This window comes from Carya illinoinensis, chromosome 8 (assembly GCF_018687715.1).
Source record: "Carya illinoinensis cultivar Pawnee chromosome 8, C.illinoinensisPawnee_v1, whole genome shotgun sequence".
NCBI classification, from domain to species: Eukaryota; Viridiplantae; Streptophyta; class Magnoliopsida; order Fagales; family Juglandaceae; genus Carya; species Carya illinoinensis.
In genome coordinates, this window is record NC_056759.1 from 37753818 (window position 1) to 37780970 (window position 27153).

Below are 27153 nucleotides of genomic sequence, written 5' to 3' on the forward strand. Positions count from 1 at the left end.
TTGAAGGTGTTTTCTCGTTTCTGAATCAGTATACTCAAGCATATGAACTGAGCTGTAATCCGCAGGAAAGTGTACACTGAGGCGATTGATACATAGAGATCTCTATGCACTTTGTCGAGTAACTTGTCTTAATATTCTATTCTCCAATAAACCTATCATATATCAATTCTGAGCTTATCTAAAGAATCATATTCTGCTTTTTGGTTGATTTTGACCACCACCCATTAATAATACGGCCAAATTGTCTTCCTCTTTTAACTCTGATCTATCAAGAATGCAGAAAGTTAAATTAGGAACGCAATCGTTTTTAATTCTTGGGTGGATATATATGTCGAAGGCCCTGTACGTACCATTTAAATGGTGCTCGATCTCAGCAAGTCCATAATAAAGAAAGTTCCCTGCATATAACGAAAATACTTTTCCCCAAAGGGTCATGCCAACCATATTGTGGGCACAAGCATCTATGCCACTCAGAAAGATTAAGCCAAACACAGGCTAACCCTCTCGTGGCATAAAAGATTGGATCGGCTGGAATATATTCGCCATCATGTTGCTCTGATCTGATAAATATTCCAAAGATTTTCTAAAAGCATAAAATAAAATAATAAAAATCAGTACTCACGAGTTGATGATGATGATGATCAGTTCAAAAAACTTGCATTTATTGGCATAGACGATCAAGAACAAATTTACTAACCAAGAGCATGGGTACGTAGTACAATTTAATCTCATTAGCAGATGATAATAGAGAATTTTCTATCAGGAGTATAAAAGATATTGTTGCAATTATCTCTTAAACTCGTGAGACATCGTAGAGAAATTACAACCCCGGCCACTTAGGTTTTACGTACGTACGTGGCTTAAACAATCACGAGTTTTTCTACTACTGGCCGGCCGAGCGATGGCACGTAGCCCATTGAAAACTCTCAGTGAAGGTCAAACCCTGATGAGTTTGCTTGGATGTGTCCCAGAGATTCATTGTTCTATTTATTAATCATTGTTTTAGCAAGGTAATTTTGGAGAGAGTTTAAAGGCAGGGGAGGCAAACGAAAATGTAAGAAGGATCATATTCTACCAATTATATGTTCACAGCATAATGGCACAGACCATGTCACATCGGTCTTGGAGTGGAACGGTACGACTTTCTAACCAAAATTTCTGCCTGTGAAATGGGGAGAAGTATCTATAAATATAAGTCGAATTAACTAAATTGAGACATGGGAGATGTTTTATTTCCAAATTAAAAATAAAAAATAAAATAAAAAAAATTCAATAAATCAACAGAGTTTCTATATTGACTAGGTATGTAACCGCAATATCCGATCTACAAAGCTTTCGACATCATTATATCCCTAAATTTGGCTCCTCAAGATGATCCAACAATACTTCTCTCAATTCTACTCCATACTCAAAAACCCTTCTGTTTCTGCACGCAAGACTCGGCTCGATAACGATTTTGCAACGTCCAATGAAAGCTTTGCATGCTGCATTTGGAACTGCTTTACCAAAAACTTCACAGCACATTCGGAGAATGCGGCCATATTCAGCAATCAATTTGGCTTTCAAATTTACAAACCTGATACATACTTTGATCACCATAAGCACCCCCATGAAGAATCATATTCCTCCATATTTTACACAAGCACAATCTGACCTGCAAGTATTAGTAACTACACTTGAAATTGCTCAGACATTATTGGATAACTGATTTTTTTTTCTTAATAGAGTGGGCAAACAAACCTATCTGGTCAGTACTGGAAATCCCCTCCTACACTATCAAAGTTCCTTCCCCCACTGTTTGGGGAGCAATGTAGGGGAGAGGGGGGGAGAAGAAACCTCACTCTAAAACCCCCGTGAAGCTAATTCCTGTCGTCTCCTAATTAATATATGTTCATGCTCAAACATGTATATGAGCACCAAATCAAGTGGCAAGCATTCTCGGGCCACCAAAAGGTCATATACATCAATATGAAAAATCCTTCTCCACAACCTTTGTCTTCCTGAGAGTGAGAGAATGTTTTCCAGACACCAGAAATTCTAACTTATTTTGTACATGCAACAATGCACTAAGAGGTAGCTTAGAGAGAGAGAGAGAGAGAGAGAGAGAGAGAGAGAGAAGCTGCAATAAAATTAGGTCACAATACAAACCTCCTGAATGTTATATGAGTCACCTGCCCTGGACCACTCTATAATTAAGAACAAGGTCCTCAGATTTCTTCCAAATATAACCCCGAACTGTGGCTAAGCTCATGTCTGGGGACAAGACCTGAAAAAAAAAAAAAAAAAAAAAAAAAAAAAAACCAAAATAATTTTTCTAAATGCATATCAAGGCTGACACAGAACAGTGTTAAAGCAATTCCAATTATTTAAACTTGAAATTAATTGAGTCAAGTTCTTTATAATGCGCTCAGCTCATTCTTTAACCAATATCTGAGCTCTCAAAGGAGTATCAAAATATTCCACCATCTTTGCTCCTGAAGACTACATCTAACCCTAGAAGAAGACAGACTGGCTGTGTGTAGATGTCATGTAAGTTGAGTACTGTGATCCGATTCTTAAGATTGACAAAAATAGATATTAAAAACTAAAAATTTTAAAAATGTAAGAACAGGCAGGAAAAAAAAAAAAAAAAAGACAAACAAAAACTGGAGAGTGACACGTTGAGACAGATTAAATTGATTAGGTTATAAAAATTTTAGCTTAAGATGGGTCGTTACTTCATTCAGTACTCGAGCATTTACTTCATAATACAAACAACAAAAAATTCGAAAAGGAAAAAAAAAATACAGAAGGAAGAACAGCTATAGATATTCCACATCTTAAAAGGAAGAGATGAGTTAGTGGTTGGAAAAGGAATATGAGAATTTTGCCCCATATGTTCACCATGGAACTGCTATTTAATTATTTAGGAGCATACAGATGGATGGTTTGTGGTATACCGTGCAGGGTATGATTGAAATTTTGCTATTTAAATTTTACTTGCATAAAAATCCACACCAATTGAAAAAAATAAAAAACAAACAAAAGAGGGTTTCAATGGCTCGGACTCCTCCCAATCCTAAATTGGCAAGTGCTTTTGATGAGTATGAAAGCATTTGACATGTTGAAATCACCACAAATTTTGAAGAACATGTACAGGCTAATAATCATCATGTTTGATTCCTTTATTGACCAACAAAAGTCATACAAATTAAGTAGCATCAATTTGCAGGCAATTAATTTAAACCATTTGTGCGTTCAAGGTAAAAGAATCAACGTTGAAGCATTGGACTTGCTCAACATCAAGTGTAAGGATAATTCCACTTTAATCATGTTACTTGTAAAAACTATCTGAAATTATTTGCCCATTTTGAAAGTTAGGCATAAATATACCTCACTTTCTCCAATTATCCCTTCGCAACAAATTTACTTTTCCTCCATTCCCCATATTTGGATGTAAAAAGCATTGAGGGCGTGATTGGAAAAATGAATGAGTTACTTATAATGGAACTAAAATTCTAAGCAAAAAAATATATAAAGGTATTTTTTCAATATTACTCTTTCATGTTCGAATTTTATTCGACATTTCCATCACCATAACTTCATTGTTTATAAGCCAGAATCTCATTGAAAAGTTCATCTCTTACTAAACTATACATATAAAGCATAAATAGGCTTGCCTGATTGTTGCACAATATCTCTATAGAGGGTTTAAGCTTTTGCCAAGGCTTCAATCCTGACCGAAAGGATCCATCTCCAACCACTGTATGTGGCAACTGCCCTCCAACAAGTCCGGAAGCAAATGTTCCATCGGTATTTGTACCATCTAAGGGCTTGTCAAGAACCATCTTTTCTATAACATAATTAACCACCTACATAAACAAAGGAAAACCACCGCCATTATTCACAATTCTCCTAACCATGCAGGAGGTGGACATTAATATAGCACAAACATTGATATGATAGAAGGTGGATTCTCTCTGTAACAAAAGAAAGGTACTTGCATTCTGATAATACATGTCCACTTTAGCCATATTTCCCCATTAATGTGTAGAGCCATACCCACCCAGGACAGAGCCAAAACATTTAACTTTCTGAAGGAGAAAGCAAAAGAAACAATGATACAAGACCTACCATTGAGTAGTATTTTATATTTTTTTTCCAAGAAGTCTTCTCAAAGATGCCAATGAGAGGACTAAAGAGCAGTTACTACATTTGTCAAGGCAATTATTATAATTCACAGCAAATGATGCTAGTGAATTCCCTATTTCTTGCTCTTCTTGCGCCCTTCATAGTGAATGCTAAAGAAATAAAATATAATTGGTTCACAGGTCATATCTGTCTCCGACAAATACTTGGATTGATAATTAGAGTTCACATTTTTAGCAGCCCATAATGTGTTTGCTACATGCATGAAAGAATCTTTACTTTTCCAACACAAATATAATATAATATGCAGTTACGTATAGTTTTGGTACTTCATCCAAAATCCAAATAGATCATTCTCTTCAGACAATAATTTGACTTATTACACAACTAATTGAAAGCTATCACATGTTCACTGAAAAAAAACAAAAAAACAAAAAAACCTACTTTTTGAATCCTCAATATACGAGGCGCGCTTAGTTTCCCTTGTGTCAGGATCTGGACAGCTGAGCCTTCACATGGATGCAAATAAAAGCTGCACCTGGAGAATCAATAAAGTTTTTTCAGGGAAAACATTGTTCAGTGGGCCATTTTTTTTTTTTTTTATAAGTGGGCCAAAAAAAAAAAAAATCATTGCACTCCTTGAGCACAATGAGATTCTACATGAAAAAACTAAAACAATATTTTTTTTTTATAAGCAAAACTAAAACAAAACAATATTCATAGACCATTTTTTGTTTTCTTTTAAATCCAGCAAAGCAAGAACAACAAAAATACCAAAACAGAACCAATGAATAAGAAGAAATTGCCTACACAAGGAGGCAAGCAGCAGAATCCTCGGCAGTAAGGCAGTGAATCTTCTATCAATTTCTCAAGAATATGCAAGAATCATAATTTCATAATAGTTTTAGGTTCTAGTAAAACAAGACCTACAGTCAAGTGCTTCATGTAGAAAACATGGAGATAAGCAAACAGATACACCCAAAGCATGTCCTTAACTGATTTTTTTTTTTTTTTATTGGTACCAAGTGTCCAGGAACAACGTCCCGACTAATCCCAGGGGTGCACAGGCCCTCAGCAAGAAGTTTCCCGCAAGTGCACCTCGGGTAATTCAAGGAGAAAATCCCCCCGTCCGATGGCCTCTAGAGATTGTTTGCATCCAAGAGGATTTGAACCTTAAACTTGGGGGGAGCAAACCCCTAAGCCCAAGGCCTTTACCACTTGAGCCAACCCCTAGGGGTTATGCCCTTAACTGATATTGACTTAAGCCCCAGATATTTTGTTCAATTAAGAAAAATAATCAGCAGAAAGCACTACCAGCATCCAAACACTCAACATCAACCCACAAAATCACAGCTACATATATGCAATTTTTCTTCCAAATAGCACATAAAAACTCAACCAATCAAACAAACAAAAAGGAGAAAGCATTGGAAGTTAAGAGTTTACTTGGTATTTTCTCTTGGGGGTAGGCGATTATTTAGCACACAGTCCAGACACCAGAAGGGAAAGTCTTTCTCATCTTCAGTTCCATCTAAATCAGTAATCTTTTTTCTCCATGGACCTCCATGAGAGCCCTCAGTAATGATGGAAGGAGGGAAAACAGTTGAAAATTCAAATGGAGGATATACCATTGCATCATTCTCGGCATTAAAATCAACTTCGATTCTTGAATGGGTAAGACTTCTATGGCTAATATCCTTTCCAGATGACACATCCCCATTGGCTGAAGCCTGGAATCCAAATCTTTGCTTTCGTTTAGCCAACCAATGAGCCAAAAGTCCTTTAAGGGTTTCCCGGGCTAGATTAACCTGCAAAATAACAAGCAATGCAACATAGGCTTCTAGAAAACTTGTAAAAGGACCAGCTTCCCATTTCTTGGAAGAACAGATTATTGTATGAATGACAAAAAGATGTTGATCGTAAGACAACATTCTTAATTTCTTATTATTAATGGTCATAAGACCAAAACGATGCTGATAAATTGTCTAAAATCTTGCACATGTAGAAGAGAACTAGAACGTGTTGGGAAACCAGAGAAACATAACACTTGGCAATTTATTCACGGTGTCACAATTGCACGACCAAACACAAGAACTTTGAAAGTTTTGAGGCTATGTTCTGATCTTCCAGATTTATAGGGTTCTTTCAAGAGAAGCACTAGTCACAAAATATATGACAGCAAATTTCTTCTTAATAAGTTAATAATTATAAAAATAGAAAGGTATGCAAACATGAATATTCATCCAATGATAGAAAGAATTGAGGAGAAAAGAAAAGGCTCAACGATCCTCCCTCATCTTCTTGCAATCCTTGAAGCTCCGATCATTTCTTTTCCCTCCAGTTGGGGTTAGAATAATATGTTATGAAGCATTTGTTACAATGGTAGTTGGTCATTTTACTAGAGTAACCTATATAGTATAAAGGTGTGATTTGGATGGAGGAAAACTGAGATTTGGGCTTAACGACAGCAAATTTCTTCTTAATAAGTTAATAATTATAAAAATAGAAAGGTATGCAAACATGAATATTCATCCAATGATAGAAAGAATTGAGGAGAAAAGAAAAGGCTCAACGATCCTCCCTCATCTTCTTGCAATCCTTGAAGCTCCGATCATTTCTTTTCCCTCCAGTTGGGGTTAGAATAATATGTTATGAAGCATTTGTTACAATGGTAGTTGGTCATTTTACTAGAGTAACCTATATAGTATAAAGGTGTGATTTGGATGGAGGAAAACTGAGATTTGGGCTTAACGAATGTGTTAAATGGTAGATGGTGTAGCAATCAACATCATTGTGTACTTTGTCATTGATGACATCTATGTTACGTCATCAGTGTTTATTATGTGACGAGGAAACATAATCGTGGCTGCTATGATTTGAGTTTTTTTCACACAAGACAAATTACTTAGCTAATTGGTTGTGATGATTTGTGGTGTTTAAAGTAGTGAAAGATGCACAATGGTGGTTTGATGATTTGGTGTCAGTGGTGTTTGTGGTGGATTATTGTGTGGTTTTTATCATCTGTTTACGCTGCCAAGCTTGTCATGGTGGTCATCAGAAAAGTCTGAGCTGGCAATTTCATGGACAAAGACCCCTATTTGTTTTTGGTGCTTGGTGTTTCGATATCCCAGATAACGCTCTTCTGCTCTATTCCAGTAATAATGTACTTTGGGTTTCACAGCCCAATTGAAGACAGGTGCAGACCCATATTGGTCCAGCCTATTCCAAATATTTGGCCCAGCCTAAAACAAATTTAGATAAGTCCAGCCTAGCACAAACATGAAAAGATCATTTTCTATAAAGTAGCAATATGAAGATTACCATCTGGCCGTTCTAACACACCAAAAGATCCACTACCTAATGAAGCATTACAATGCAGCCCAAACATATCGTATAGAATCCCATAAACTTCTAGCTATCTCGCAATGATGAGAAAGACCACCATTTTCCCCACTTTTTGCAGATACAGCACCAGCCAATCACAAAAAAATGCCGCTTCCTTAGGTTGTCCGAAATGAGCATCTACCCCAATGTTGTCATCCAGATAAAGAGAGCCACACATAATGAAGCCTTATTCCCCCCTTCCATAGGAAAGAGGATCTATCATGGGGTGACGAAGCTCTATTATACAATCTAACTTTGAGCACTCCTCACTTGGAGGTAACCCAACATAGCCTGTCCTCACCACCTGCACATAAATGGGTGGTGTACTTCCTATAAAGACATAAAATAAGAGTATCCATCTCTCAACCATTTATCACTCTGATAAAATAAACATCCTACTTATGAAAACCATTGGAGATCTGTAAATGGTCTTCCATGAAGCTCCCTTGATGCCAGCAGAACTCAAAACTTAAAATTCTTAAAAGATTATTTTGATTTTCATACTCATATTTTTATAATCTACAACAAAAAAAAATTATCACTGCCCACGCTAACTGATGCTGAGCACATTGACACCACCCCCTTGAGTGGTCCAATCAACACCACCTAACAAATACCCCTCGGTTCAGTCTGCAGTTGGAGCCTCAGACCGCAAGGGTGGTCAGTTGTTCACCCCTACCAGCATTGCCATTAATGAGATGCACAAGATAGGAAAAAGACAACGGTAGCATACAAGAGAGAAACACCTAACTATAGCCTACGAGCTAGAAAACACAGCATAAAAATCATTAAAATTAACCCCCTCCAATACAATAGCCTTCGCCCAAAGTAACAACCCAAAAAAATAATAATAATAATAATAATCCCAAAGGTCTCTGGGGTAGATCCGAGTGGTTCTAGCAGTTCAGATCCGTGCAGGACCACTTCGACCTTGCCGGAGTTGGTTGAGGGGATTTTTTAGAAGGGGGTAGCGTCGCCGGCGAGTTCTGGGACGCCGTACAGTGTGCCGAAAGAGCCCAGAGGTCTAGAACCGAGTCTGGGTAGGGTCGACTTGTCGCCGGCGAGGTCTCTGTTGTCAGATATTGCACAGAACTTGTCGCCAGAGGTGGATGAAGGCACTGTCACCCCCTCTGGGCCATCGGATGCGTCGGAGGGGAGCTCTTTGCTCTCTAGGGTGCCGACAGAGCCTGTATCGTTGGAGTTAGGTGGTTTTGTGGGGAAAAATGGGGGGGATGGGCCTTTAGTCCGTGAACTAGGTGGAGTTGAGGGGAAAAGTTTGAGGGATGGAAGTAGGGAAGCCGAAATTCTGCTGGCACATAGAGGTGAAGCTGGTTCTTCAGTCTCAGCTTCTACCATGAATTTGCAATTGGCCTTAACAGATAGAGATTTTTCTGGCGGGGATGGGGCTGTGATAACCCCATTATGTACTCTTCCCCCCAGTCCAGTTTATGAAGGTGGTTCCTCTTCTTGGGTGTTCAAGAAGGTGGAGGAAATACAAGCCATTGTTGGGATCTCTATTGGAGGCTACACAGAACAGTTCAGGGCTCTCCTAGTGGCAATCGAAGATAGCCACTCGAAGTCAGCCACAAAGCGGGATAGGGAACTTAAAAGGCTAACTTGTTCTATAAAGTATGATGTGAAGGAAGGGAGCGGTGGAAGGGATAGATCAAAAGGGAGGGGCAATAGTCGTTTACATGCAGCCTAAAATAATTACCTGGAATGTGCGGGGCCTCAATGAGTGCAATAAGCGCCTTCGTATCAAATCTTTGTTGCGAATATGGAAGGGTGATGTGGTGTGTTTACAAGAAACAAAGTTGCGGTACATTGATAGGAAAATTGTGCGGAGTCTATGGGGATGTCCATACGTGGGCTGGACATACTTGGCCTCTCTGGGTGCCTCAGGTGGAGTGTTATTGATGTGGGACAAAAGAGTAGTAGAGGCGAGTGAGGAATGTATCGGGGAATACACGGTAGCGTCTTTATTTAAAAATGTCGCTGACGGGTGGGAATGGGGTTTTGTGGGCATTTATGGTCCTAATGTGGATAGGGATAGGAGGAGGCTATGGGAGGAGTTGGCAGGACTTTTTTCTGTTTGGGAGGTGCCATGGTGTATGGGTGGTGATTTTAACATTACTCGCTTTCCTAGTGAGTGATCTGGACTCTATCGGAATTCTGGGGCTATGGAGGAGTTCTCAGAGTTCATTTTTGATTTGGATCTCATGGATCTCCCACTGGTTGGAGGAGACTTTACGTGGTCAAACGGACGGGTCTGGTCAAAACTGGACAGATTTTTGGTGTCCCCTTCTTGGGAAGCCCACTTTCCAGAGGTATGCCAGAAACGGTTAGCTCGAGTTAGTTCAGATCACTTTCCTATATTATTGGATTGTGGGGGTATTCACAGTGGACGCCGGTATTTCAAGTTTGAAAACATGTGGCTTGCTGCGGAGGGTTTTGTAGAGATGGTGCATGCTTGGTGGTCATCATATCAGCTCATTGGTACTCCAAGTTTTATTCTTGCAGGTAAGTTGAAAGCTTTGAAATTAGACCTGAAGAAGTGGAACTTGGAAGTTTATGGCCACATTGACAACCAGAAGAATAACTATTTGGAGGAATTGCAAGAGCTAGAGGGAAGGGAATTATTGGGAGATACTTCGGAGGAGGTGCGTGTGAGGAAGGGCATGACTATGGCAAATTTGGAGAGAGTCTTGCTGTCAGAGGAGATCTCTTGGCGTCAAAAATCCAGGGCCCTTTGGTTGAAAGAAGGTGATAAATGTACAAAGTTCTTTCATAAAGTGGCCAATTCACATAGGCGCAGTAACGCTATTGAGGTTCTACATTCAGGTTCCCAGGTGCTATCCTCACCTCCTGAGTTAGAAAATCATATAGTGGATTATTATGAGTCTCTTCTCACAGAATCGGCGAACTGGAGGCCAAAGTTGGATGGATTATCTTTTGAGGCTATTGATTCTCAGAATGCGTGTGTCTTGGAGAGACCTTTTGAGGAAGAAGAGATTTACAAGGTCATATCTGGTATGGCCAAGGATAAAGCGCCTGGACCGGACGGCTTTTCTATGGGCTTCTTTTTTTTTTTTTTTTTGATAGGTAAAAGTAAGTTTTATTAATGAAAAAGGCATAGCCCGAGTACACTAGAGGTATACAAAGATCATGCCAGGTTACAACTAAGAACTAGTGAGAGTTACAAGCAAAGTATGGAGATCATCTGTGTTACAAATAATGGCCGAAGCCCAGGAAAGCAGGGTACAGTAGAAAAAACGTTTTAGTTCAGCCATAGTGTTCCATATCTTCAAAGCACCTCTTGTTCCTCTCCAACCAAACACACCACATAATGCAGTGAGGTATCATTTTCCACACAGCAGCGATTTGAACATTTCCCCGGATACCTTTCCAACAGCACATAAGATCCCGGACACTTCTAGGCATGACCCATGCCATCCCTACCCTCCTAAAAACTTCATCCCATAGGCATTGGGCCACTTTACAGTGTAATAGGAGATGATCAACTGATTCCCCATCACACTTACACATAAAACACCAATCTGAAATATAGAACCCACGTTTTCTCAAATTATCCGAGGTAAGAATCCGCCCAATAGATGCTGTCCACACAAAGAAGGCAGTTTTGGAAGGTACCTTGCACTTCCAAATAGCTTTCCAAGGATAGCTATGACCATGGTGTATGCCCACAAGAGCCGAATAGAAGGACCGCACCGAGAATTTTTTATTTCCACTTGGATTCCACAACATCCTGTCCCTCTCCTCATTTCCAAGAGATATAGCATATAGAGAGTCAAAAAAACCAGACAACATGTCCAGTTCCCAATCTTGAGCCGCTCTTGAAAAATTCACATTCCAATGAACAGCACCATTAGAGCGTATCAACACTTCAGCCACAACAGCCTCTTTATCACATGCAATTTGGTAAAGCATAGGAAAAGCCTGCTTAAGAGCCATGTCCCCGCACCAAACATCATGCCAAAATAAAACATTGTTGCCGCTGCCAATTGTAACTCTGAAAAAATGAGAAAATCTGTCCCAACCAGCTCTTATGTTTTTCCACAATCCCACTCCATGTGCACCCCTGACTTCGTTAGAACACCAACCCCCCCGAAGACTCCCATACTTAGACTCTATCACTTCTCTCCACAAGCCCTCTCCTTCACTATGATACCTCCACAACCATTTTCCCAATAAAGCTTTGTTGAAAACCCTTACATTACGCACCCCCAAACCTCCCCATTGAATTGGAGAACAAACTTTATCCCAACCCACAAGATGGATTTTAGCTTCATCCCCCATTCCTCCCCAAAGAAAATTGCGAAAAGTTTTCTCGATGCGGGAGGCCACACTTGCGGGTATCGGAAATAAGGAAAGAAAATACGTAGGGAGGTTAGATAGTGTACTCTTAATGAGAGTCCATTTACCACCCTTGGACAAATATAACCGTTTCCATCCAGCCAATCTTCTTTCAATTTTTTCTACCACTCCATCCCAAATAGATTTGGTCTTGAACGCTGCCCCCAATGGAAGACCAAGATATTGCAAAGGCAATGAGGAAATCTGACAGCCCAAAATAGATGCCAAGCCTTGAATATTGTTCACACTACCTACAGGGACCATTTCAGACTTTGAAAGGTTTACCTTCAAACCTGAAACCGCTTCAAAACAAAGCAAAACAGCTCTCAAATACTGCAAATGAACACTGTCCGGCTCACAAAACAACAGTGTATCATCGGCAAATAAAAGATGAGATATAGTCATCCCTCCCACCGAGAAGCCAGCAATGAAGCCTCTACTAACAGCTGCACTCAACATGCGACTCAAGGCATCCATAACAAATACAAACAATAGAGGGGATAGGGGATCCCCTTGTCTTAACCCCCTGGAGCTGGTAAAGAAACCCTCCGGTGTTCCATTCACCAAAACCGAATAGCGAACCGTAGTTATACAATGTCGAATCCAAGATAACCATCTCTCCCCAAAACCACATCTCGCAAGTAAATAACACAAAAAATCCCAATTTACATGGTCATAGGCCTTCTCCATGTCCAGCTTACACAAGAGGCCTGGTTTACCCTCCTTGAGTCTACAATCCAAACATTCATTGGCAATTAGCACTGAATCCAGAATTTGTCTCCCCTTTACAAACGCATTTTGAGGTTTTGTTATAATACTGTTCAGAACCTTGCTCATACGATTGGCCAACACCTTCGCAATAATCTTGTATATCCCATTAATGAGACTAATCGGTCTAAAGTCTTTCATCTCCATTGCCCCAACTTTCTTAGGGATTAGAGCAATAAAGGATGCGTTGAGACTTTTTTCAAACTTACCAAAAGTGTATAGCTCCTGAAAAACCTTCATAACATCCTCCCCCAGCACATCCCAACATTCATAATAGAAAGCCATTGAGAACCCATCCGGCCCCGGTGCTTTGTCCTTAGCCATACCACGAAGCACCCAAAGAATCTCATCAGCTTCAAAAGGTCTTTCCAACCATTCCGAGCTAGCATGATCAATATTCTCAAAATGCATACCATCCAATTTGGGTCGCCACATTAATTTTTCCGTGAGTAGTGCTTCATAATAGTTGACAATGTGGTTCTTAATGTCTGCATGATTGGAGAGAACTTGGCCCTCAACCTGAATCACATCGATAGTATTATTCCTACGGTGTGAATTAGCCACCCGATGGAAAAATTTCGTACAACGGTCTCCTTCCTTCAACCAAAGGGCTCTCGACTTTTGTCTCCATGATATTTCCTCCATTAGTAACACCCTTTCCAATCCCGAAGAGGTGGCTAATTTCTTGCGAGAGTCTTCTTCAGAAAGAGGCTCACTCACCTCCCTTTCCTCCAAAACCTTTAACTCCTCCATAAGAGACCTTTTTTGATCAGTAATAAGCCCAAAAACTTCTGCATTCCACCTCTTCAAATCTCCCTTCAAGGCTTTCAATTTTCCAGCCAATATGAAGCTTGGTGAGCCCTCGAACGAGTAAGAAGTCCACCACGACCTCACTTTATCCACAAAACCCTCAACTTTCAGCCACATATTTTCAAACTTAAAGTATCGTTTACCCACCTGAATACCGCCACAATCTAGAACAATGGGAAAATGGTCTGAACAAATTCTGTCCATTCTTTTCTGCAGCATTGTAGGGTAACGTATCTCCCAAGAGGGGGACACCAAAAATCTGTCTAAACGAGACCACGACCGATTATTAGACCAAGTATATTCACCACCAACAAGTGGTAAGTCTACCAAGTCCATATCAAAGATAAAGTCAGAAAAATCCTGCATTGCTTGGTTAAGCCTTAAATCTCCCGATCGTTCACTAGGAAACCTAGTGGCATTAAAATCACCTCCAATGCACCATGGTAAGTTCCACCAACTGCCCAAACCGGCTAACTCCTCCCAGAGAACCTGCCTATGAGTGTCCATGTTCGGCCCATACACGCCAACAAAAGCCCAACGAAAACCATCCTCCATATTTCTAAACGAACATGCAGCCATAAAGCTTCCAACACACTCCTCAATAGACTCAACCACCCTTGAGTCCCACATAATAAGAATACCCCCGGAGGCCCCCCTTGAAGCAAGGAAGACCCATCTCACAAAAGGACATCCCCAAATGCTAGTGATAAAGTTACGATCTATGAACTCCATTTTTGTTTCCTGCAAACAGACAATATCCAGCTTCCAATGGCGTAAAAGATTCTTCACTCTCAACCTCTTATTGGGATCATTGAGACCCCTAACATTCCAAGATAGGATTCTAGGCTTCATGGGGAACAATCTTGCCCTTGAATCTTCCCTTGCTAGTGCTCCCCTCTCTTTTGTCATAATTAATAGAGCAAGAAAGGCGTTTCAGTTCCCTTTTTTTCTTAGCAGTATGTTTAGGGGTTTGGACCCGCCCCTCCTGAAGAGCAATAATTAAATCCCTGAACTGCTCCTCATAACCAACACAAGAGATCCCCATACACTCCTGAAGATCCTTCACTTTCTGAACCATCCAATTCGAATGAGAGCCTCCCATAGCAATCAGGGGAGATAATGTGCGTATAGGCTCCACCTCATGCTCCACCTCATCCTCCTCCCCACGTTCCTTAGTCACTGGAGAAGGTAAACTCAGATCCTCCTCCCTACCGTCAATGTATTTCACAAGCTGGAAATCCCCATCCCCAATCTCCCTACTAATCTTCGAACTGTTATGTTCAAAAATCACCAATGAAGAGTTGCTCCCGAGCACTGGGGGAGATGTGATGCACTCGCCGGCGTGTTCTGTGTCTTGGGGGACCTTCGCCGGTGATGAAGACATCTCATCGACGCTGTCTGTCTCTATCGCTGGCATCGCCACTACTGCTGAGATAGATCCATCATTTTCCACCCCCACTTGAGGCGAGTCCGGTGATGAAAACAACTCGCCGGCGTTATCTGTGCCGTGGGGGACCTTCGCCGGTGATGAAACCATCTCGCCGGCGTGTTCTGTGTCTTGGGGGACCTTCGCTGGTGATGAAAACAACTCGCCGACGTTATCTGTGCCGTGGAGGACCTTCGCCGGTGATGGAACCATCTCGCCGACGCTGTCTATCTCTATCGCTGGCATCTCCACTACTGCTGAGATAGATCCATCATTTTCCACCCCCACCTGAGGCGAGTCCGTCTGAGTTGGCGCCGTCGCCGTGCACTGGTTCTCGCCGGACGAGGGCCCAGACAAACCACCAGGCCGTAGCTTCCATACACAATTTTTTCCCTGGGTTGGGCCCGTGGGCTTAAGCCCACCATGGCGTGTGTAGGTTTTAAACCCACCACGGGCTGCAGGCAGAGGCCATTTGTTTCGGCCCCCCCCCTTGGGCCTAAAAACCCATCCCCTTCAGACTGTGTCCCTTCAACTCCCAAACGGATTGAGCCCAAACCCAAGCCCATTTCAGCTTCTTTTTTCCCCTTTACGCCCCGTATTAAACACTCCAATTTCTCCTGCAATTCTGCAATTTGTTTTCTCATGTCCAGCATCGAATTCAACACTTCTTGGTCAGACACGCCATCAACCCATCTGTCAGAGCCAAAGTCTATACTCTCTACAGGGTTAGCCTTCCCAGATTCAAACTTTCTTCCCCCATGCTGCACTGGTGCTGTCTTCTGTTGAAGAACTTCCCTGTACGTCGACAATGTATTAACCATGGAAGCCTCTCCTCTATTGTTACAAACAGCTCTATATCCAGGGGCAGGAGCAGATGGAGTAGAGCTAACAGCCTCCATTACTTTTCTAGCAAAACATGACCATCCACTTCCATTCCTCCCTTCAGGAATGACAACAATCCTATTCCCCTTACCAGTGCCCAGCTCCAAGAGTTTAAGGAATCTGCCATACGAATTGTGACATGCTTGAACCAAGAGGATTCTACTACCATCCCTTTTAGTCAGAAAAGGGGTCCTGCTATTCACTAACTTCCAACTTTCCTCAAGCACCTTGGCCAACCAAATCACCACCTCCCTACTCAGATAAAGGGCCTTGGTGAAGTTGTTACATCTCTCAACAATGCAGAAAAGGTTTCCTTCTAACCTTCTGAATACAAAGAATTTTGCCTCAATCCAGAAGCTACTCTCCATCGACAACCTTTTCGACTTAACCATTTACTACTACTTTCAAACTCACCAGCAAGAGCACCACCGTTTTGATCGAGGATTTAAAGACAAAGGTTTGGTTGGCCACTAGCGTCAAAAGTTTCATTTCCCTGCTCATCCATGGTAACAGCAACAAGTTTGGCCAAAGAAATCACCGAAAGCCCCTGCCAAACAGAAAACAACAACCAATGCGCCGAAAACAAGAGCCCAGACCAGAAAGAAACTGCAAAAGAAATCACCGAAAGCCCCTGCCAATCAGAAATCAACCACCAAGGCGCCGAAAACAAGAGCCCAGACCATAAAACACTACAGAGGGCGCCGAACTCCCAGAACAGAACTGGAAAACACAACAGAAAATGCCGACAGCAAGAACCAAACTGAAAACATCCACAGAAGGCACCGGTAGAAACCCAGAAACCAGAAAAAAAAAAAAAAAACCAGAAGGTTGCGACGCAACTTCTCGGCCAATCGAAATTCTCTGGCCACGACCTCAATCTGTGCAAAGCCACATCGATAAGACGTCGATCTGCGAGAAGACGTCGATCTGCTGGATGGGTGGAAGCGTAGCGCACGTCGTGCTCAAGTGCTCAAGTGTGCCTTTTTTTTTTTTTTTTATTACAGAAGATCTGGCCTACTGTTCCGTTTGCCGGCGACGGAGAGTCGACGGCCACGAGAACCTGAACTCACGGGGTCGCCGACGATTTCTGGCCAGATCCGAGAAACAACAGACTAAGCCGCCGTCGCTGGACTACCAGCAATCCGAGAGGCCGACGAGCTGGGGTCTCTCCGACTTGGCTAAGTTCGGTTGGCTAGGGTTCTAAAGTTCTTGAAATTCCTTATACGTGGATTTATATCCAACATTCACCAAAGATCCAGAAATTCTTAGTCCTACTCTTATTTTCTTTTTGGCAAACATGTATCTTTACAGCCTGGGCTTCTTTTTTACCTGTTGGGATGTTGTAAAGAAGGATGTTATGCAAGTTTTCAAGGAATTTCACACTTTTCAAAAGTTTGAAAAGTCTCTTAATGCAACATTTATTGCTCTCATTCCCAAGAAACACGGGGCTTCGATCAAAGAGGATTTTCGCCCAATAAGCTTGGTTAGTGGAATATATAAAATTATTTCAAAGGTGCTAGCCAACCGGTTAAGCCCGGTTTTGGATCTTATTATTTCTAAGCCTCAAAATGCATTCATTCGTGGGAGGCAAATTCTTGATTCGGTACTTATTGCAAACGAATGTTTGGATCATAGATTGAGAGAGGGAAGACCAGGGATTCTGTGCAAGCTCGACATGGAAAAGACATATGATCATGTGAGCTGGGAATTCCTCCTATATTTACTTAGGAGATGCGGTTTTGGTGATAGATGGATTGCTTGGATGCGTCATTGTATTTCCACCGCCCGGTTTTCAGTTCTAGTCAATGGTACACCTACTGGTTTTTTTTATAGTTCTCGGGGTTTGCGGCAAGGAGATCCTCTATCTCCTCTCCTTTTTGTTATAGTTATGGAGGCCCTTAGCCGGATGGTACAGGCTGCGGTAAGGGGAGGGCTCATATCTGGCTTTCAAGTGGGTCATGGTTCTGGTGGCTCGATTACCCTTTCACACCTTTTATTTGCAGATGATACTCTATTGTTTTGTGAAGCAGACACTAGCCAGATCCAAACTTTACGTGCATTGTTACTTTGCTTTGAAGCAGTGTCGGGGCTCAAGGTGAATCTTGACAAGTCTGAGTTGGTACCGGTGGGTGTGGTCTCGAACATTCTCAATTTAGCAAGCGTTCTAGATTGTAAGGTGTCTTCCTTGCCTCTGAAGTATCTGGGTCTCCCGTTGGGGGCAACTTTTAAGGCTAGAGCTATTTGGGACGGGGTGGTGGAGAAGATAGAAAAAAGATTGGCTAGTTGGAAACGGGTGTATTTATCGAAAGGGGGTCGCCTCACGCTTATTAAGAGCACTCTCACTAACCTACCCACGTATTTTTTATCTTTGTTCCCTTTGCCGATAAGGGTGGGAAACAGGATTGAAAAAATCTTCAGGGCATTTTTATGGGGAGGTTTGGAGGAAGAGAAGAAATTCCACCTGGTTAGATGGAAGACAGTTTGTGATCCAGTGGCTCATGGGGGGTTGGGAGTATGTGACTTGAAAACTTTTAATAAAGCTCTTCTGGGCAAATGGCTATGGAAATATCATTTGGAGGGGGGATCACTGTGGAAGGAAGTTATCGATGCTAGACATGGAGCTGCTTGGGTGGTTGGTGCTCCAATGAAGTGAGGGGGGCATGGCGTGGGTTTATGGAAGTTTATAAGGAGGGGGTGATCTTGCTTTGAAAAACACATTCGTTTTGTAGCAGGAGAGGGAAACCGAATCAGTTTTTGGCGGGATGTGTGGTGTGGAGAGCATGCTTTGGAAAGAGCCTTTCCGGTTCTCTTTCGTATTGCCACTAATAGGGAGGCTTCAGTAGCAGATATGCGACTATTTTCTCATTACTCTCATCAGTGGAATATCCTTTTTAATAGGGACCTCCATGATTGGGAAGTACCTATTGTTGCAGATTTTTTCAGCCTCTTATACTCCATGGGGCCCTTTGTGACACAGCATGATCAATTGAAGTGGAGCTCTAATAACCACAAGAAATGTACTGTTAGGGGGTACTATCACATTTTGACAACACGAGATCATCCTAAGTTCCCCTGGAAGAACATTTGGAGGACACGTGTGCCTTCCAAAGTTGCTTTCTTTGTATGGAATGCCGCTCTTGGGAAGATCCTGACCACGGATAATCTGAGGAAGAGGGGTTGTGTAGTTATGGATTGGTGTTATTTATGTAAAAAAAATGGAGAATCTGTGGACCACCTCTTATTGCATTGTGAGGTAAAAAGGGAGTTATGGGATGAGATCTTTCACAGGGTTGAAGTGGCTTGGGTTATGCCTGCAAGGGTGGTGGATCTGTTGGGTTGTTGGAGGAAGATACAAGGTTGTCATCAAGTAGTAGTTGTAACGATGATCCCGTTGTGCATCATGTGGTGTATTTGGTTGGAAAGGAATGCGCGCTGCTTTGAGGACAAGGAACGCACTAGGGGGGAGCTAAAGAACTTTTTTCTACACACTTTAATGCTTTGGTTTTCTGCTATTGTACTAAACGGGGACAACGTTCATGATTTCCTCTCTTTAATTTATCGCTCTTAGACTGTATTTAGGTGTGCTATGTATACTTCCTGTGTACGCGGGCTATGCCTACCTTTTTTCAGATCAATAAACTTTTTCTCTTACTTATCAAAAAAAAATAATCCCAACCAAAAAACAGGAAGACCTGAGATTCTAAAAGCAGATACCTTATCATCCTCGGGTTTCCCAACAATGTTAAGGTCAGTTGAGTACATCTCGGCTGAAAAGCATTGTGGGGTGTCCAAATGGATAGATAAACTTCCAAGCCTGGTATCCACAGTGAACCAAGCAGGAATGCTTACCTGAGGTGATGAAATTTACAGCTTAAATAATCAGAATTGTCAAGGTAAAACTACAATGACTCTAATATTAGCTATATTAGAAAAATTATACCATCTCAAATAGCTCTTCCTTTTTCTCCTCAAATGACACCTGAAACATTAAGAATAAAAAGCATGAATGATTATGGTGTTCACCCAAAGCAAAATTTACTGATTAGTAATATATAAATAATTTTCAACCAGTAACTAGTACAATTACAGGCCCTTGTGCAAGCATTAGTGGCATGTAAACAGTAATATCTTTCTAATCATACACAAGTACATAGAAAAAGAACAAATGAAACCTTTCCATAATTCTCAATGACAATGCCCCTGCTGATCTCCCACAGCTTCACTGAACCAAAGGTATCCTGTTAATGAGAGATGTTAATTGTGCGAGGTCTCATTGCAAGAAGCTAACACAAATGACATCAAAACTAAAGATTAAGATAACAAAATGATTTTTATCATGGTAAAATATGAAGGAGTCATCTGATTACCTTAGTCAACACATTCCTCCTATTATTCAAAATTTCATGCTGCACTATTCCAGGGGTTCCAGGAATGACAAGTGTTGGTTCTTTGTAAACAGGAACCTACAAAAAAATGCCAAAACAACCAACATTTCACTTAGTTAGAGAACACAAGGATCAGTTTCAAAGATGAAAATATCCAAAAGAGATAAATTCAGTAAAATACTGAAAACAAAAGGACATGAAATGGAGCTCCAGAATACTGATATACCAAGGTTCAATAACAATGACCTGAGACATGGAATAACATCTATAAATCAATACAGATTAGGAAGATACCAGAAGAAGTATTACTCACAGGGGTAGATCCTTCTAAGGAAATCTTTGCCCGAGAAAAGGATAAGTTTCCAGCCAAGAAAGAACCACCTCTTTGAAAGACCTTCTGAGGGTTACGTCCTTCAGCAGGCCATCTATTGATGGAAGAATCTGTTGTTGCAACCCATATATTATCATCTTGTAAAGCCAATTGCAGAATGGGGTGTTCCCCTGTGCAGAGCAAAAGACTCTCTCTCGTTGCCAAGTCTGTCAAGTATAACTGAATATACAAACAGAATTGGGCATAAAAAAGATGAGCACCAAAGCTAAATAGGATAAGACATTTAACAAAAGGAAGACAATGCAAGAGGATTTGCATCAGTTAATTTACAAGAAAACTTTACTCACAGAAAGATCTCTCCCACCACTATAAACATGACTAAATGTTGGAGTGCTGGCAAGAGTCCAAACAGAATCTGTATGGACAGCATAGGAGTGCACACAGCGCTGCTGACCAAGATCCCAGAGTCTATATATGAGAGCTCAAATAATTAGTTAACAACCAAAGAATATTGTGACACTCTTATATACATAAGTGCTTGTATGTTTACTTATGATGCATGATTATTTTACAGTAAGAAGATAGGTGTGATATGTACCTGATCATAGAATCAGAAGATCCTGATAGGCAAAGTCTGCAATAATGACATTTACCAGAACCATCAAAAACTTGCAAGACAAATAACACAATATAGTTTACACCCATTCAGTAAAGATGAAACATACAATAAGGATGTATAAAATAAGAGTAATGCAAGATACAGGCCTGGGGTGTGCAAGCCCCGTGCAGGCCTTCTGAAAAAAGTGGGAACCCCCATGAAAAGAAAACACTGCATGCCCCTTCAAACATACCTGCCAGTAGAATCCAGAAGCAAAGTCCTAATATTATCAGTATGACCTCGTAGCTTCATAGTCTTTGAACCAGTTCTTGGATCCCAAACACGAACAACCTAGAAAAAAATAATAAACAAGAGAAACCACACGTTTAGATTATGGTAAAAGTTACCTATCAAAAAAAAGATTATGGTAAAAGTTATGAGATTTAATTCAACATAAGCGCATATACAACCACCAGCAATAATTTCATAGATAATTCAAAAACATAATAAAGTCAGATTTCAATTATATAAATTTCTTTAATATCAGAATATACCTTCTCTGTTCCACCAGAGACAAGAAGTGTTCCACTATCACTCATCGCCAATGCATAAACTGACTCCTTATGGCCTTTGGCAGCAATTGGAACATATCCATTGGACTGATTTGTGTGTGTAGAAATGCAGTTGCTCGAGCTTATAGTGCGTAAACTAGTAATCGGTAGTGAATTCCCGGAACCACTGATGCCATTTGGAGAATCCTCTTCCATTGCATCACCGGACTTTGAGAGTGGAACAAGTGCAGACTCAAGATCCCATACGAAAACCTCCCCTCCAAGTCCACCAGAGGCAACAATATTGCTCTAAAATGCATGACACTATAAAAGGATCAGAAAATGACATTCATAGAGTATATTAACATGCCTGAAGCACAATTTGTGAAGTCATACTGAATCATTGAATTTGAAAGTTATGTAGCAGGATGCACCAGCAGGAAACTTTCATCCAACAGTTTATAAGGTCCACAGAAAGTTTGACAAAGAAATTACATTTTTGTCTGCGGCAGCAAGACAAGTGACATAGTCAGAGTGTTGACGGAGAGTCCTTGTGCATGTTCCATCAGTCAAACAGTTCCACGTCTGGTATTTAATAACAATTATCCATCACTAATCACCCTTTCAGTCATCAAAATAACAGACAAAGATAATGCAGAAACTATCAAACTAACAGCAATGATCAAAGTTAACAAACCTTAAGGGTGGTGTCTGAGGAGCAGGAAACAAGTGTATTATCACCTGCAAGAACAGCATCATTAACCTGCACTACGAGAGACATTGCCCATATATTCAATTGTGAATTATATACGCAACACAGCAAAAGCAGGATCACAAGCTAATAACTTATATAGAATGAAAAGCAAGAAATATCAAAACTTGAACATGGAATGATGTCTAATGTCACACTCTTTTCCTTTTCCCACACTGGCATAACTGAAAGAACTAATCTAGAGCCATAAGAGGTTTAAAACATATGACATTCATGTACTCTTTTTATTCTTTTCCCTGGATTATGGCATGGCCATTTGGGCCTAACCGTCAATATGGAGCTGGATTTTGCCTGGAAAAAAATAAATTAAACCAGCTCCTCTTCAACCTCAACATAATAATAAGCTTAAAAGAATACCTGATGTTGTAAAATTACCAAATAAAAACTGCATAATTGAAGCATCAAAAGTCTCTTGAAGTAACTCTTTATACGTAAGTGAGCATATATGAAGGGAAAAGAATAGGTGATAGGCAAACAGTACCCAGTCCACATGAGACTCAAAAGTAGTAGAGCAGGTAGCTGCATCTTCCATCAAATCCCATCTTTTAAGTGTGCCATCACGACTCCCAGTGAAGAGGTAATCACACCCATCAGCTCCCAATGACTTAAGTACAGCCAGACAATTCACACCTGCAGAATGCTGCAGATAGAGGAACATTGCAAAATGCAGTAACATTAGAACCTATAACGCAATTGACAGTAGAAAGTTTATCACCCTACCCTCTGCAGATTCAGAAAAATAATATCTTTTCACACACAGGGAGAAGGGGATGGATGAACTCATAATGTATGGACGTATTCATGAGTTACTGGTCTGACACTTTCACAACTAAGTGGTCCGAGAAGACACTTAGGTGATGTTTGGTTGTTAGGAACTTCATGAATACTATAAAATTGTTTGTGTGCAGTTGTGAAAACTTTTTGAGATGAGGTTTCAATAAGTTTAATAGATGTGGCGGGACCCATTGAGAACATATTTGAAAGTAAATTTTTTAATAAATAAATTCAGTTTCTATTTTTTATTCAAAAATTAACAAGCACCCCATGTGACTACCACCATGGGATGGCCAGCCTAGCCACTACCAGAAGCCCAAATTGGGACCCTCGGTGGCAAAAATCTCTGGCCACCACCGGTGACTCGGATCGGGCCAACCTTGGTGACAAAAGTCTCTTGCCACCACAGGGAGTGGAGGCCCAAAGGGAACCTCAAGTAGCCATTGGTGACCAGGGGAGCCACCACAGGCAGCCCAATCTAGGCCACTTGCTGGTGGCCAAAACCTAGTCACCACGAGTTGGCCTGATCTAGCCACCCCTCTTGGGCCAGCCACCATGGGGTTACTACTCTTTTTTTTAACTTTAATAATAAAACAATAAAAAAGAATAGGAAAATGACTTATACAGTTCTAGAGTGTTCAAGCCCCGTGCAGTCCCTTTGAAAAAAAAAATGTGGAGCACACATGGACCCACATGAGAAAACCCACTTTTCCACAATGGGCCCGCTTTTCTTCAAATGGACTGCACGAGATTTGCACACCCTAATATTATATATAGCATTACTCAAAAAGATATTGTTTGGGGAATTCTTGGTGTTTTTGAAAGTGTTGAGAAGTTTGGAAATAAAAACATCTTTGACTGTCAAAATCCCCTCTTACTTCAAAGGGGATCTGTAGCCAAGCATCACCTTAAAAGTAATATGTTATTTTTCCCCTAAGGATGGATTTTATGCTTCCATCCCAACATCTTACAAATGGGAATAGAAGAAAACTCATTAGCATTTCTCTAGTTAGAATCATTAAAGAGCCATGGAAAATATTTAATAAACAAATCCCAACACAAAGAACAAAAGCTCTTAAGGCCACAACATTGAGTTGAACAAAAGTTAACTTGATATCGTCTTAAATAGTCATCAGTCACTAGTTTTTGTACTCTTGATTGTCTGCAGTGGGTGAAATAAATACTTGAGATTTCGACTTTAATAAAAAGAATTCACCTTTGTGTCATCAGCATCATTTAACACGTATGTTAGCCTCTTCTCCTTGCGAGGGCGACTAGAATTGCTTGTGTTCCCCGCACTACCCACACGGTGCATTTCAAAAACAACTGGAACATATATAAACAAATTAGTCAAAGATAGTGAAACATAAAAATAATACCACAATTGGCATTCTGGTACTTAGAACAATACCATAAGCTCCTAAAGTTTTTCAGCTTTTCATCTAAGACTCAATGGTTTAATAATTATGCTAAGGAAATGTGCAAAACAGCTAATAGCTTTTCAAAAGATTTATGAGAAGAATACAACCAATAATCTAAAATTCAACAGTGTCCCAATTTCCCATTCAAACATCAAAAACCAGAATTTTACTGATCATGAGAATACAATACCAACAAACGCAGCAGAAGGATCCTCATGTCCTTTCTTTCATACCCAACCTGAATGAAAAATTCTTTTCCTTCTTTCCTTTTGGGATTCCTAATGGAGTTAAAAATCCATGCAAGAAAGCTCACCTAGGTTGCATGTCTAGGAACAAAACCCTAAATACAAACGAAATATGGGTGAGTGGGATACCACATTGCTTGCGAGGAAAAAAGTTCCCATTCTTTATAATGATTCTAATGGGCATCAATTGCAGCCTTGACTATTCTTTTTTAGGATTGTAGCACATATGCGCTTAGTGCTTTCCCTGGGTCGGTAGCAATGGTATCAAAGCCAATCCCAAATAAATGTGTGCGCATTCAGCCATGTCACCCATTACGGAATGGCCTATAGAGAATGCCAAGAATTTTAATGGTGGAGGTTGTAATTTTACAGATTATGTATACAAGGTGTTGAATAGGATCCCTCGTGGCCCAAATGGGAGAATTAGTTACTCTTTACAATGACTACAAGGGGATCCTCCATTCCCCGGGCCATTACAATCTCACCGGCCAAAAATATGTACAATCCAATGGAACTCCTAGTGTACAATCGAACTCAGGATGTCTCAATCTATAGCTCATCCCAAGCCTACCATTTAATCTCTAGGATGCACGCCTAGGGTAACAATTTTCCAAATCCTTGCAACAATTGCATGTATGAAATAGTCGCCTACTAAAACCAGAGCCTATAAATATGCCCAGCATGGCCCCAGTTGAAGCATCCCCTGTCACACATTAACAAATATTTGCACAATAATTTTCTTCATTTATATCCTAAATATAATTTACATTTTACCTTAGAATGAAACTAAGGAATAATCTAAATAAAAAAATGAATAGAACTCGCTACAAACAGTCTAATAAAAGTGCAATCTTATGAGAATGAGAAAGAAAAAAGATGAGCAGGAAGAGTAACAGCATGTATAATATAAAATATGTATTTTTACAAACATGCAATTTTTTTTTTTACAAAATCCTATAAACTACTCAAGCGCTGAAAACTGGCTTAATTATTGTGCTGTGACATTTATCAGGTTGAATGCAGTATGTGGTAAAAAATAACCATACGAAAAGGTTCTATCTACTGCATGCGATAGATTTGACAACCTCAACAATCTTAGAACTTCCTCCTGGCAGCTCCTTGGTCTAATTTACCTCTTAAATCATCAACCAAATACACCCCCCCCCTCCTTTTACAGCAGCCATCAACCACCCAACTTAATCCAATAATAAGAATACACACACACACGACGACCAAGAGAAGTCATCATGAGAATGATGCTGATAAGACTTGCCAGGGAAATAGACCTAATCATGATGATTTATATAGGGATATACCGGGAAAAATAGACCTTATAAAGCAAAAGGGTCAGCTCCAATATTCCAATAGCACCTATTTTCCCAACTCCAGCTCCATAGATGCATACCCAAGCATGAGTCACGCAGGTGATAATTTTAAGTGAAAGAAGTTTAATAATTATTATGTGCATATAATATTAACAGCCCGATAAAGCAAAACAAATGCTCCACAGTTTCCATAATACCAATAATTTTCCCACTTCAACTGTATTAGGCTAATTTGGGCTGAAATTATATATTCTACCTTGCCCATCTCAACTTACTCCTTTCCCTGCATTTCCTACGGCCAAAAAATAGTAGGAGATTACAAACCCAAATTTCAATCCCATCCTCCCCACATTTTCTCTCAGCTACCACAAAGCCAAAGCTGCTTATCTCAAATAATCTCATGTTCCCATTAAATCATTTCAACCTAAAACTCTCAATTCCCCAAAAATCGCATAATCTCCTTCGTAAAACATAAAAAAGGAAACTAAACCCAGTGTAAGAATTTAATACGCCAGATACTTATCATCCACCCAAGAGCCCCCAAAAAAAATCCCATTGATCCTCGCCCAAAGACGCAATCAGATCATCCAATTTAGGGCTTCAACGAATAACGAACTAGTCAACTGAATCTAAAATCAAAATAATAGGCACACGTATATACAAAACTGAAGAAGAAAAATAAATAATCTAGAAAACAAAAAACAAAAGTAACTAAAATTATAAAATTTGAATTCTATTAAAACACATACAGCAACCGTCACCTTGAATCAGCGATTCGATTGAAGCTTCGTAAGCTAGTTTTCGTCTTCCACAGCCGAAGTTCCAATTTTAGAGAGAGAGAAACAGGGGGAGAGACAGAGAGGGAGGGAGAGGAGAGTGAAAATGGCTGTGTGGATTTCGATTGTATTGTGTGCGGCAAAGTATTTTGACTCGGTTTTTTGGGTTTTGATGGAGGGCCTAATGGTCATTTTGTATGAGC

General features: G+C 40.5%; 1 protein-coding gene across 4 annotated transcripts; it reads right to left on the reverse strand.

The window, feature by feature from the left end:
• Positions 1-1268: 1268 nt before the first annotated feature.
• Positions 1269-27094, reverse strand: LOC122319186 (WD repeat-containing protein 48-like). Of its 4 annotated transcripts, XR_006245033.1 has the most exons (20): positions 26936-27094; positions 24400-24509; positions 22891-23049; positions 22335-22400; positions 22133-22222; positions 21641-21946; positions 21340-21437; positions 21087-21122; positions 20836-20956; positions 20471-20707; positions 20140-20235; positions 19945-20010; positions 19713-19751; positions 19487-19621; positions 5575-5936; positions 4573-4666; positions 3660-3851; positions 2149-2266; positions 1741-2000; positions 1269-1654 (listed from the first exon to the last, which is right to left on the reverse strand). XR_006245033.1 is itself a non-coding variant. In XM_043137137.1 (19 exons), exons 2-18 carry the CDS (start codon positions 24496-24498, stop codon positions 2168-2170), a joined length of 2295 nt encoding a protein of 764 aa, XP_042993071.1. In that variant the 5' UTR covers positions 24499-24509; positions 26936-27094; the 3' UTR covers positions 1269-1654; positions 2149-2167. The 4 variants fall into 4 exon arrangements, 3 of the variants coding, with proteins under 3 accessions (XP_042993071.1, XP_042993072.1, XP_042993073.1); XM_043137137.1 differs by lacking the exon at positions 1741-2000; XM_043137138.1 differs by having other exon boundaries at positions 1269-2000.
• Between the last annotated feature and the right edge of the window lie 59 nt (positions 27095-27153).

Coding starts and splice junctions, on each gene's coding strand:
- LOC122319186 (XM_043137137.1), bottom strand. CDS start 24,498: ATGCACCGTGTGGGTAGTGCGGGGAACACAAGCAATTCTAGTCGCCCT. Junction 20,957..21,086: donor TCTTCTGATTCTATGATCAG/GTACATATCACA, acceptor TCTCATATATAG/ACTCTGGGATCTTGGTCAGC. Junction 19,622..19,712: donor AGGAAGAGCTATTTGAGATG/GTATAATTTTTC, acceptor TCATCACCTCAG/GTAAGCATTCCTGCTTGGTT.